Genomic DNA, 12540 nt, shown 5'->3' with positions numbered 1-12540 from the left:
AAGTTATTTGCCCAAGGTCACAAGGCCTTACATGATATAAAACATAATTCATTTAGTAGTTTTAGGGAGGAATCACTTAATTTTTGAAGAACTGAAAATTATAGGCCTTTCCTAACATCAATATAGTGATGATAATGCTAGAAAACTGTATGTTGTTCCAAAATGTATTATAAAACCAGAACTCTTCGGATAACACGATTAACCAAAATATCAGTATTAAGAGAATCTCTTGACCTATTAATTGTTGTAACTTGAAGATATATAGGGTAGCATTCAGCAAAGAATTTCTGAAAAACAATACCCTGAGCATGGATGAGTCTGAAAGATATTAAATATGAAATTAGAAATCTAATGCACTGTTGAAAAGTGGCATATTAATATATCTCTTTATATACCATTAAATCTACTTTATTATTTATTTTATTTATTTATTTATTTTGCAGTACGCGGGCCTCTCACTGTTGTGGCCTCTCCCGTTGCAGAGCACAGGCTCCGGACGCACAGGCTCAGCGGCCATGGTCCACAGGCCCAGCCGCTCCGTGGCATGTGGGATCTTCCCGGACTGGGGCACGAACCCATGTCCCCTGCATCAGCAGGCGGACTCTCAACCACTGCACCACCAGGGAAGCCCAAATCTACTTTAAATGTTCTTAAAGTGATTTTTAGATATCCCTAAGAAAATAACATGACTACAACAAAGTCAGTACCTACCCCAAATATCAATGTGTAGCATACTTACCTACGATTGCTATAATACGTAAATCCTACAAAGGGTAGTTGATTGCCAACAAAAGCTTTAGGTATAGGGAATGTTTCTTCATCTCCTTTATCTTCTTCCAAGTCATCAAAGTTACTTGTGTCAATGTCACTACTTAAATCAGGTACAACTGGCGCTACAGCTAAAAACAGAAACAAAATTGAAGCAATGATTCTGTACCAACTACTAATGACTTCCTACATACAAATAACTTGTGACTCACAAATTCCAAATGGGTTGAACCCTATTTCAGTAAGCTTTATTAGGATTATTAATCAACAGGTATTGATCATTATGTAATTCGTGAACCAATTATCTTCAAAGTCACCTATAATTATCATCTATACCTCCAGTTTAATTTGAATATTACAAGTCAAGTATTATTAAGGTTTTAAAATACATTGTAGTATAAGATGTGCAAAAGCAGTTAGGACTACAGAAAAGACTTTTCAGAAACTACAGCATGACAAATCGCACTCAAAGTTGATTAGTTTCAAATGCAGTATTTTGCTCGTTAATCTGTTGTACAGCAAACTAGAAATCAAAGTTATCTCTTAGTGGTCCTGGGTATAATAATTTGTTACTGAAATATTTTTACTCATCTAAAATCTAGATGATCAGTATTCCCCTCCCCCCGACTCAATATCTCTGTAAGAGCAAAGTATTGTTTTTAATTGAAGTTGATTTACAATACTGTGTTAGTTTCAGGTGTATAGCTAAGTGATTCGGTTATATGTATGTGTATACATATATATATGTATATAGACGTGTATTTTTGTTTTTTTCAGATTCCTTTCCATTATAGGTTATTATAAAATACTGAATTAGAGCAAAGTATTTTGAATTATATTTTCAGACTAGTTGCCTTCCCTAAATTAAGTGATTAAGGGACAACTCAGTGAACTATTTATGAAATGGCTATTGGGAAAAGAGAGCAGGGATATAAAACCTTAACACAGAATCTTCAAGAGTTTTAAACTTGATTGGGAACAAGACCCACACATACTTAATAACATAAAACTGTATGTGGCAATGCAAATCTTCATGACACAGAAGAAAATACCATATGAAACTAGTACTACTAATATCTTCTTTTGGAGCTCAAATACACTATAGAAAGTACACCTAAAAATAAATTTCAGGAAAAAAGTTTTTTAAAGATACAGGAAAATAATAAAACATCACTGAAATTTTATCATCAAAATATTCAATAATTATTTTTGATACAATCATCTCATGTTCCTTTAGAAAAAAAGATAAAGAAGAGTAAACAAACAAAAACTAACTGACCTGATTTTACAATCTTAATTTCTTATATAAAGGAATCATGGTTCTATTGAATCATCTGGGTATTCCAGGCAAGAAATAACTATTGTTGTGCATCTCAGATACAGTGAACTATCAGATAAACTTGGGAATGAAACAACACATTTAACCAAAAGAAGCTGTAGTACTAACAGCTAATGAGAAAAGAGCTTTTCCACCATTTTCTTTCCTTAATGGCCAAGAGAACTGCCCAACTAGATGATTCTAGCTTCCTGATCTTAATTGACTAATTTGTAAAATGAGGGGAAAAAAGGGTTGCCGCTCCTTGTGAAGTACATGGTCTTGGCACAAATTTTACCTTAAAACAGTGGTTCTCAATCAGGGACAGTTTTGGCCCCTCGGGGATATTCAGCAATGTCTGAATATGTCAGAAATGTCTGGGTACATTTTTTTGTTGTCATAACTGTGGGAGGGATGCTACTGACATCTGGTGGGTAGAGACCAGGGATACTGCTAAACATCCTACAATGTTCAGGACAACAGATACGAGAAAGATTTCTCTGGTCTAGTGTTGAGGCTGAGAAATCCTGCTTTAAAATTATCATATAAGATAGATTTTAAAAGGAAGCAGAGCAAGTTTTGGTGCATTTTCTCTTGCTGTTTCAGATGGACCTAGTCTTTTTATAGATGACATACCATCTCAGAGTAGTTTTAAAATGAGACAAGTATGGGATGCAAGTATGGGAAATCCTGGGAGAATTATACAAGTAATTATTTCTGCTTCTAAATTAAGATGTTTAGGCTTTACATAATACCATATAATCATGCCAGAACTAATAAATAAAGAAGGATAAATTTAGCTTTACTGAATTACCATCAATATATACAGTGTTCCATTTATAAAAAATTTACCTTTCAATAAATAACTGGTAATATAGGAATCATGTTCCATAAAAAAGAATCCAACTGATGTCACCAAAAATGGCAGAAGAGGGAGCTCTAAGAAGCTGCCCTTCCATTGAAGTAACTAACCATTAAGCTCACAAAACTATCAGGAACAATATTTTTGGAACTCTGAAATCTAAGAAAAAACTTACAACAAGCAAGGAAACGTTCAATGAAGAAAGAGGGTGCTAAATTGTGGCATTTAAGGAGATGTTTGTCACTGGCTGACTGCTAAGATAATGGAAAGGGGACTTAAATGAACACACACAAGGAATACAGACTTCATAAGAATAGTTCCAAAAAGTCACTAAACAAACGGATGACTGGAGCCCACAATAAGCTGTTGCTTGCAAACTCTACAAGGAGGGAATTCTGATTTCCAGAGTTACAACATTAGTGTTCAATATGTCCAGTTCACAACAAAAAATTACAAAGTATGTAAAAAAAAACAAAACAGGAAAAGTATGGCCCACTTACCGGGAATAAAGAAAACAACAGAAAACCTCACTGGGGAAACCCAGACATTGGTTTTACAAAACAAAGACTTTAAATGTCTTAAACGTGCTCAAACAGCTAAAGGAAACCAAGGACAAAGAACTAAAGGAAACCAGGAGTATGATACCTTAACAAATAGAATATATTAATAAAAAGACAGAAAAAAGAACCAAATGTAAATTCTGGCACTGAAACGTACAAAAGCTGAAACTAAAAATGCGCTAGAGAGGTTCAACAACAGATTTGAGCAGGCTGAAGAACCGGCGAACTCAAAGATAGGACAACTGAAATTATCAAGTATGAGGAACAGAAAGAAGAAGTGAATGGAACCTAAGGGGCTTCTGGGACACCATAAAGTAGACCAACATATACATTACAGGAGTCCCAGGAAAGGATAGAAAGGGGCAGAAAGAATATTTAAAGAAAGAATTGCTGAAAATGACCAAATTTAATGGAATATATATATCTATACATCCAAGAAGCTCAATGAACTCCAAGTAAGAACTCAGATGCACACCAGGACACATTATAATAAACTTTCAAAAGACAAAGACAGAGAGAATATTGAAAGCAACAACAGAGAAGCAACTCATCACATACAATGGATCCTCAATAAGATTAACAGCCAATTTCTAAGCAGAAACCTTTAAGGCCAGAATGTAGTGGAATGACATTTAAAGTGCTGAGGGAATTCCCTGGCAGTCCAGTGGTTAAGGTTTCATGCTTCCATTGAAGGGGGCATGGGTTCAATCCCTGGTTGGGGAACTAGGATCCTGTACAATGTGCAACGCAGCCAAAAAAATGATAGTCATAAAGTGCTGAAAGAAAACAACTCTCAACTAAGAATTCTATAACTGGCAAAATTATTCTTCAAAAATGAAGAAGAAATTAAGAGATCACCAAGCAAAGAAAAGCTGAGAGTTTGCTACTAGTACACCTGTCCTATAAGAAATGTTTTTAAAGGGAGTCTTCCAGGTTGAAATGAAAGGATACTAGACACTATCTTGAAGCCTTATGAAGAAATAAAGAACACCGGTAAAGATAACTACATAGGTAAATGTAAAACCCAACTTTATTGTAATTTTGTTTTGTAACTCTACTCCTCCCCACATATGATTTAAAAGACAAATGCACAAAACAATTATAAATCTATGTTAATAAGCACACAATATATAAAGATGTAATTTGTGACAATAACACTAAAGGGAGGGAATGGATTTGCATAGGAGCAGTTTTTATTGCTACTGACAGTAAACTGTATCAGTTCAACCTAGATTGTATCAAGTTAGGGTGTTAAATGCAATGGCCAGAGTAGTCACTATAAGAAAATGACTAAATAATATGCAAAAAAAGAAATGAAGGGGGAATCAAAACAGTCAACCAGAAAAGGTAATCTATTAAACAAAAGAAGGCAATAATATAAGAATTGAGGAACAAAAAGAAAAAATAAGACACAGAAAACAAATTGGACAATGACAGAAGTCTTTCTGTATTCACTTTACATTTAAATGAATTAAGCTCACTGATTAAAAGGTAGAGATTGGAAAAACTGATTAAAAATTGATCCAATTATATGTGCTGTACAGAGACTCACGTTAGATCCACAGACATAAACAGGTTAAAAGAAAAGGATGGAAAAAGATATTCTACAGATAAACGAGCTGAGGTAGCTATACTAACACCAGACAAAACAGACTTTAAGTCAAAAATGGTTAAAATAAAGACATTGTATACATATATTTTACTGAAGTATAGTTGACTTACAATGTTGTATTAGTTTCAGGTGTACAGCAAAGTAATTCAGTTATTTATATATATATATATATTCTTTTTCAGATTCTTTTTTATTATAGGTTATTACAAAATATTGAGTATATAGTTCCCTGTGCTATACAGTAGGTCCTTGTTGGTTATCTTTTTTATATACAGTAGCGTATATATGTTAATCGCAAACTCCTAATTTATCCCTCCCCCATCTTTACCCTTTGGTAACCATAAGTTTGTTTTCTATGTCTGTGGATTTATTTCTGTTTTGTATATATGTTCATTTGTATCATTTTTAATTTTTAGATTCTACATATAAGCAATATCATATATTTGTCTTTGGCTTACTTCATTTAGTATGATAATCTCTAGGTCTATCCATGTTGCTGCAAAAGGCATTGTTTCATTCTTTTTTATGGCTGAGTAATATTCCATTGTATATATACACCACATCTTCTTTATCCATTCATCTGTTGATGGACACTTAGGTTGCTTCCATGCCTTGGCTACTGTAAATAGTGCTACAATGAACACTGAGGTGCATGTATCTTTTTGCATTAGAGTTTTCCCTGGATATATGCCCAGGAGTGGAATTGCTGGGATCATATGGTAGCTCTATTTTTAGTTTTTTAAGGAACCTCCATACTGTTCTTCATAGTGGCTGCCCCAATTTACATTCCCATCAACCGTGTAGGAGGGTTCCTTTTTCTCCATACCCTCTCCAGCATTTATTTGTAGACTTTTTTGACAACAGCCATTCTGACCAGTGTGAGGTGAAGACATTGCATACTGATGATATTGATAAAAGGGTTAGTCAATTCATCAAGAAGATACAACAATGATAAACATATATGCATACAACAACACAGCTCCAAATATATATATATATATATATATGACATAAAAGAAACAGTTCTAATAGAGTCCTCAATAATCCACTTTCAATAGTGGACAAAAAATCTAAACAGAAGATGAATAAGAAAATAGAGGACTAGAATAACACCATAAACCAAATAGATGTAACAGATATACTAAGCACAATCCAAGACCAACAGCAGAATACACATTTTTCTCAAGTGCACATGGGACTTCTCCAGGACAGACTATATGCTAGTTCAAAAGACAACTTAATACATTTAAAGAGACGGAAATTCTGCAAAGTATTTTCTCCAACCACAATGGAATGAAACAAGAAGTCAATAATAGAAGGAAAATTAGAAGTTTCACAAGTATGTGGAAAATTAAACACTGTTCTCTTAAACAATGAGTCACAGAAGAAATCAAAAAAGAGACTAGAGAAAATGCTCTGAGATGAAAGAAAATGAAAACAACATACCAAAACTCATGGGATTCAGTGAAAGCAGTACTTAGGGGAAAAATTTAGTTGTAAATGCCTATATTATTAAAAAAGAAAGGTGTCAATTCAACAACCCAGACTGACACCCTAAGAAACTAGAAAAAGAAAAGCAAACCAAGCCCAAAGCAAGAGGAAGGAAAGAAATAATAAAGATTAAAATTCAGGTAAGCAAAATATATAATAGAAAATAAATAGTGAATATTAACAAATAATTTGTTCTTTAAAAAGATCAATCAAACTGGCAAATCTTACTAAACCAAGAAAAAAAGAGAAGACACAGGAATAACTAAAATCAGAAATGAAAGTGGGGACATAACTACCAACCTTCTACAAATAAAAAGGATAAAACTAAAAACTATGAACAATTGTATACCAACATATTAGATAACCTAGATGAAATGACAAATTCCTAGAAACACACAAACTATCAAAACTTATTTGAAAAAGAAAATTTGAATAAACCTACAGTAAGAGATTTAATCAGTAATAAAAAATGTCCCAACAAAGAAAAAAGTCCAAAACAAGACGCTTTCACAATCGAATTCTACCAAACATATAAAGAAGAATTAATGCCAATCCTCACAATCTTCCAAAAAACAGAAGAGGATAAAACATTTCCTAATTCATCCCATGAGGCCAGAATTACTCTGACACCAAAGCCAACCAAGACACCACAAGAAAAAAAAAAAAAACACAAACCAATATCCCCAGATGCAAAAATCTTCAACAAAATACTAGCAAACTGAATGCAGCAGCATATTAAAAGGGTTATAAACTATGATCAAATGGGATATATTCCAGGGTGGCTCACCGCATGAAAGTCAATCAGTGTAATACATCACATCAATAGAACGAAGGAAAAAACCCCACATGATCATTTCAAATAACACAGAAATGGCATTTTACAAAATCCAACACCCTTTCATGATAAAAACAATCAGTCAACAAGGCACAGAAGAGAACTTCCTCAACATAATAAAGGGCATTAATGAAAAACCCATAGCCAACATCATATACAATGGGGAAAGACTGAAAGCCTTCCCCCATGATCAGGAACAAGACAAGGAACAATGCCCAGTTTCACTACTGCTATTCAACTATGTACTGGAAGTTATAATCAGAGCAAATAGGCAAGAAAATAAAATAAAAGGCAGCCAAACTGGAAACACGTTCAACATAATTGTTACAAAAATTCCACTGTCCTTTTTTGTAGGAATGGAAAAACCCATTCTAAAGTTCATATGGAATCTCAAGGGATCCCAAATACAGGCATAAATCGGAGATATTGTGAGTTCAGTTCCAGACCACAGCAAAAAAGAAATTAGAGCAATAAAGCAAGTCACACAAATTTTTTGGCTTCCCAGTGTGTAAAAATGTTAACACTATACTGTAGCCTATTAAGTGTGCAATAGCATTATGTTTTTTAAAATATTAAAATTAAAACCTTAATTTAAAATTAAGACCTTAATTTTATTGCTAAAAAATGCTGACCATCATATGACCACACAGGGTTGCCATAAACCTTAAATTTACAAATAACTGCAATATCTGTAAAAGCACAATAAAGTGAGGTATGCCTGTAAACAAAACAATCTTGAAAAAGAAGAACAAAGTTAGAAAAGTCACACTTTCTTATTTCAAAGCCTACTACAAAGATACCACAATCAAAACAGTAGCATAAAGACAGACATATATAGATCAATGGAATACAATAGAGAGCTCAGAGATAAACCCTTGTATTTATATGGTCAAATGTTTTTTGACAAGGGTACCAAGACCATTTAAGGAAAAAAGGACAGTCTTTTCAACAAATGGTGCTGGGAAAACTGGATAACTACATGCAAAAGAATGAAATTGGACTCTTATCTTACACTATATACAAAAATTAACTCAAAAGAATGGAAAGCAATGACTCCAACAGACATCTGTATATCAATGACCAGAGAAGCATTACTCACAATAGCTAAAAGGACAAGCATTCTGAGTACCAGTCAATAGATGAATGGATTAAAAAAAAAAGTGGTATATACATACATGGAATATTATTCAGCCTTAAAATGGAATGAAATTCTGATGCATACTATGACATGGATGAACCTTGAAGACATGCTAAGTGAAATGTCAATCTCAAAAAGACAAAGATTGTGTGAATCTACTTATTTGAGGTAGCCAGAACAGTCAAATTCATAGAGAAAAAAAGTAGAATAGTGGTTACTGGGGGGTTGGGGTAAGGGGAGAATGGAGACTTATGGTTCAATGTGTTACAGAGATTTAATTTGGGGTGATGAAAAACTTCTGGAGATGGATGGTGGTGTGATTACACAGCAATCTGAAGGTGCTTAATGCTACTGAACTGTGCACTTAAAAATGATTAAAATGGTAAATTTTATGATATAGATCCTTGAAAATAAAGAGATAATCTTTCTTAAAGTTTATTTGTTAAAAAAGAACCCAATATAATGCTGAGGAAGTCTAAACTCCTAAGCCCCTAAAACTGGCTAGCTCCTAAATTCTTTATCTATGGAGCCTACACTGATGATCTCTCTCATGAGAATGTAAAGTTCTAAGAGAGGACACCAGACTCCGTTGAACCACAGAACCCAAACTAGTATATATGTGCATATAATTAATTGTGTTTGTTTTTAACTAAACTGAAAACTCACCACATGATCTGACAGTTACCACTGTTACCATCTTAAGTGTCACCCATCAGCTAAAGGTGGATTAAGTAATGGTAATATCTTAGCTGAAGTGAGATCATGAATGGCAAAGTGTTTTACAAGTAACCACATATTATATTTAACACAGTATTATTAATAATGTTATTATATGTAATAATTGTTATCACTTTGTTTTTCCTAAAATTTAACTGCCAACAAGTGTCAATTCCCTACGTTTCTAGTCTGTGTAATACTGAATAGCGGAAATCTTTAAATGATACATGGTATTTCACAAGATCAAAGATGCTAGAGTCAAACAGACTTAACCTGAGTCCTGACATTGTCATTTGCTAGCAGTATGACCTCTAGCAAGCTATTTAGGTCTTTTCATTTCTTTTATCTTGAATCACCTGTCATTTCTTTAATTCTATCCCAAATGCATGGAAAAAGTAATTTTACAATCTTAATACTTTGTGTCTCTAAATTAAGAGTAAATAAGATCAGGAAGCTCATGGAAATTCTGCCCAAAAAATCAAGCTATTTTGTACCCTGCTCCCACACAGCCAAGGAACAGATGATGGTGAAGACTGCCATTATAACTTGCAGACATATAAGTGGTAAAACTACCAAAAGAACTATTATTTGCAAAACAGTAAGAAATTTTGCCAAAGAAAATTGAAGAGGCAAAAAAAATTAAAAAGAATTATAACTGTTACATAATTTTTTAAAACTTGGCAGGTCAGAGACGTCAGTTCAGAATAAAAGTATTCTTGGTATTTTAGGGGTGGGAAGTAAAGAAGGGTAGGAAGAGGGAAAGGGAAGAAGAGAACAATAAGTTCTACAGACTTTGATTTTTCTTTCTTTTTTTACAGTAAGCACAAAATAGGAGCTATCAGGATTAGAAAAAGCTCTCAAAATTTTAAGTACGTTAACTCTAAGCAGACTGTAGCAAAACCATAGATAACAATATAGATCTTAAAAAGATACAGAAATAACAATACTACTAATAAAACTACCTATTTATAGAAATTCTTTAAATATAAAGTTCATTTGACTTAAATTAATGACTTAATTCATTTTACTTATTTTTCCATAAACATAAACAGTTATATCAAGGAGGTATAACAATATCAAAAATGCCACTGATTTGGATACCACAGTTCCACTAGACTATGAGCTCCACAAGGTAAAGAACTTTTGCTGGTTTGTTTTCCTAATGTCTGAAATAGAGTATTGCTCAATATATAGTAGGTGTTCAATAATGTTTGCTGCTAGGTTGCCTCCTCTCCTAATTAATATCAATTTTCAATACACATGTCTTCCCTACTTTTTTAGAATGATTTATCGTATGGTTATTCTGTAGTTGTTTATGCATTGCTTTACTCTGAAAAAAGAAGCGACAGAAAAGATACTCGGTATTTTCTTCAGTCCTCTTTTAAATTTTCCTCAATTTACAATCATATCTGTATGTTTTCAGCCTTCTGAAACTTTACTAAAAGCATAACTCGAATAAAAACATAATTTTTCAATGCAAACATTCATCATCTCACTCTACTCATCTCTGTCTTGCAACAGTTTCTCTTGAAATGTGAAGACAATAATCATGTCACATGAGGAAGAGGAAGTTTCTTATTTTCCAGTGTATACCTAACTGTTAATAAATTCTCCCACGGTGAGCCTGCTCCTGTAGCTTCTCCAGATAGCAGGTCATTCAGTGACATTCTCTGTAGCAGTGTAATTTCTTAATTTCCAGAATTTCTTATTTCCCCTTTTCCCTTCTTAGTCAATTTTATAGCTTAGTAGAATGTATGTACTGTACCTGAAGGTCATATAATAGTTTCTTTTAAAATATTTAACAAGGATACTTCACTAATACAGGCAAAGCTACATGATCTATTTCTTCAAAATTAGAAAGATTTTTCTCCCCTGAAGGAATCATCTCATGCAATCTCAACTAGATAGGCAGATCTTAAGAGGAATACCTAATTTGTATCTGTTTCTAAAACAGCTGAGTTCATTTTATTATGATCATTGCTGTTGCTACAGCAGGAAGTTAGGGGCTGGTATACACTATCCTTTCTCTGCTAAGTGAAAAGGGAAACAATTCCTGAGACTTCAGCAAGGGAAAGATGAATTCTTGGCCTCCCAAATACACAAAGATGGTGGGAACCTTTGGTGCCATTATGACTTTGATTCAGCTATGTTAAGCAAAGTTTTCTGCGAATCATCGTAATTTTAACTCTTTTTAAAATAGGGAATATTCTAAACTGACTGAAAATTAACTTTTTGCACACTAGAATTTTTTATTTCTGGATTTCAAGCTGCAAGTCTGATGGAATCAAGCATACCATAATTTCTTGTATCCTCACACAAATTAAACTGCGATAGAACCTCCTTATATTTTAGGTTTTAGTAAGAACAAGAGAGTAACTTTTTTTTCACAAGAAATATTACCTCTTAATTATTGACTTCCTCTACAAAGAGATACTAAAGTCTAAACAGACAGCAATTCAACAAAGATCAAATATCACATTATGCCTGCTGAGCCCAACTCCATTACATGTACGTAATACTTCATCTTGATATACTGAATGGGACATCAGAGAAGGAGCAGTATAATTTTCCTAATATTATCAAATATTCTCTCTTTAACTAGGTTAGGACAATATTTATACAGTATTTGTATACTCTGGATTTTCATCAGATATATACATATGTTAGGAAGGCAGTTCCAACAGACTATTTACCACAACTACTTTCAAATAGTACTGTAATGTGCAAGAGAAAATAACTTACTGTCTCGGAGTGTTTCCCAAGCCCACTGATCATTTTTGAAGAAGAGATGTCGTTTGATTTCTTCTACACCATTCCGCCCTAATCTCACCTCTCTGAATAGAAAGAGAAGGAGAAAAGTCATTAATCATTTAAGATATTATATTGATACTATAACCTGTTCATATTTATTTGTGGGCATAATGCTAACTCTGTGCAGGATGTTAGATACGATTTTATGTCACCTTGAAATTATATTGTCAGCATAATTATGAGCTTACATAAAAAATAAGTTGAAGACTGAGAGTATTAAAGAATTTTTTCTAAAGAAAAAATACACACAAAGTACAGATTTATTGATATCCCATGGCTTTTCTACTGACAACAAATATCCATCACCTTGCTTCATTAGCATAATTAATTTTCTTCATAGGTTTTTTAATACTGGTAAAGTTAATACATGTTTTGAACTAACAACTTCACACCAGGAGCTAACAAAAACTCCAAAAGATGTTTTAAATGTA

At 33.3% G+C, this 12540-nt stretch overlaps 1 protein-coding gene across 3 annotated transcripts in view; it reads right to left on the bottom strand.

Moving 5' to 3' along the window:
- The window catches only part of ROCK1 (Rho associated coiled-coil containing protein kinase 1), a 148047-nt gene that overhangs the window by 62751 nt on the left and 72756 nt on the right, over window positions 1–12540 (bottom strand). For all 3 annotated transcript variants that reach the window (XM_060120837.1, XM_060120838.1, XM_060120839.1), the window contains 2 exons: window positions 12041–12132; window positions 740–899 (listed from right to left, as the gene is read on the bottom strand). In XM_060120837.1, coding sequence (XP_059976820.1) covers window positions 740–899; window positions 12041–12132 — 252 coding nt within the window. The remainder of the gene's footprint in view (window positions 1–739; window positions 900–12040; window positions 12133–12540) is intronic.

Source organism: Lagenorhynchus albirostris, chromosome 14, assembly GCF_949774975.1.
Source record: "Lagenorhynchus albirostris chromosome 14, mLagAlb1.1, whole genome shotgun sequence".
Classification (NCBI taxonomy): Eukaryota; Metazoa; Chordata; class Mammalia; order Artiodactyla; family Delphinidae; genus Lagenorhynchus; species Lagenorhynchus albirostris.
The sequence above is the reverse complement of the archived record's forward strand: the minus strand, read 5'-3'. Positions and strand labels throughout refer to the sequence as shown.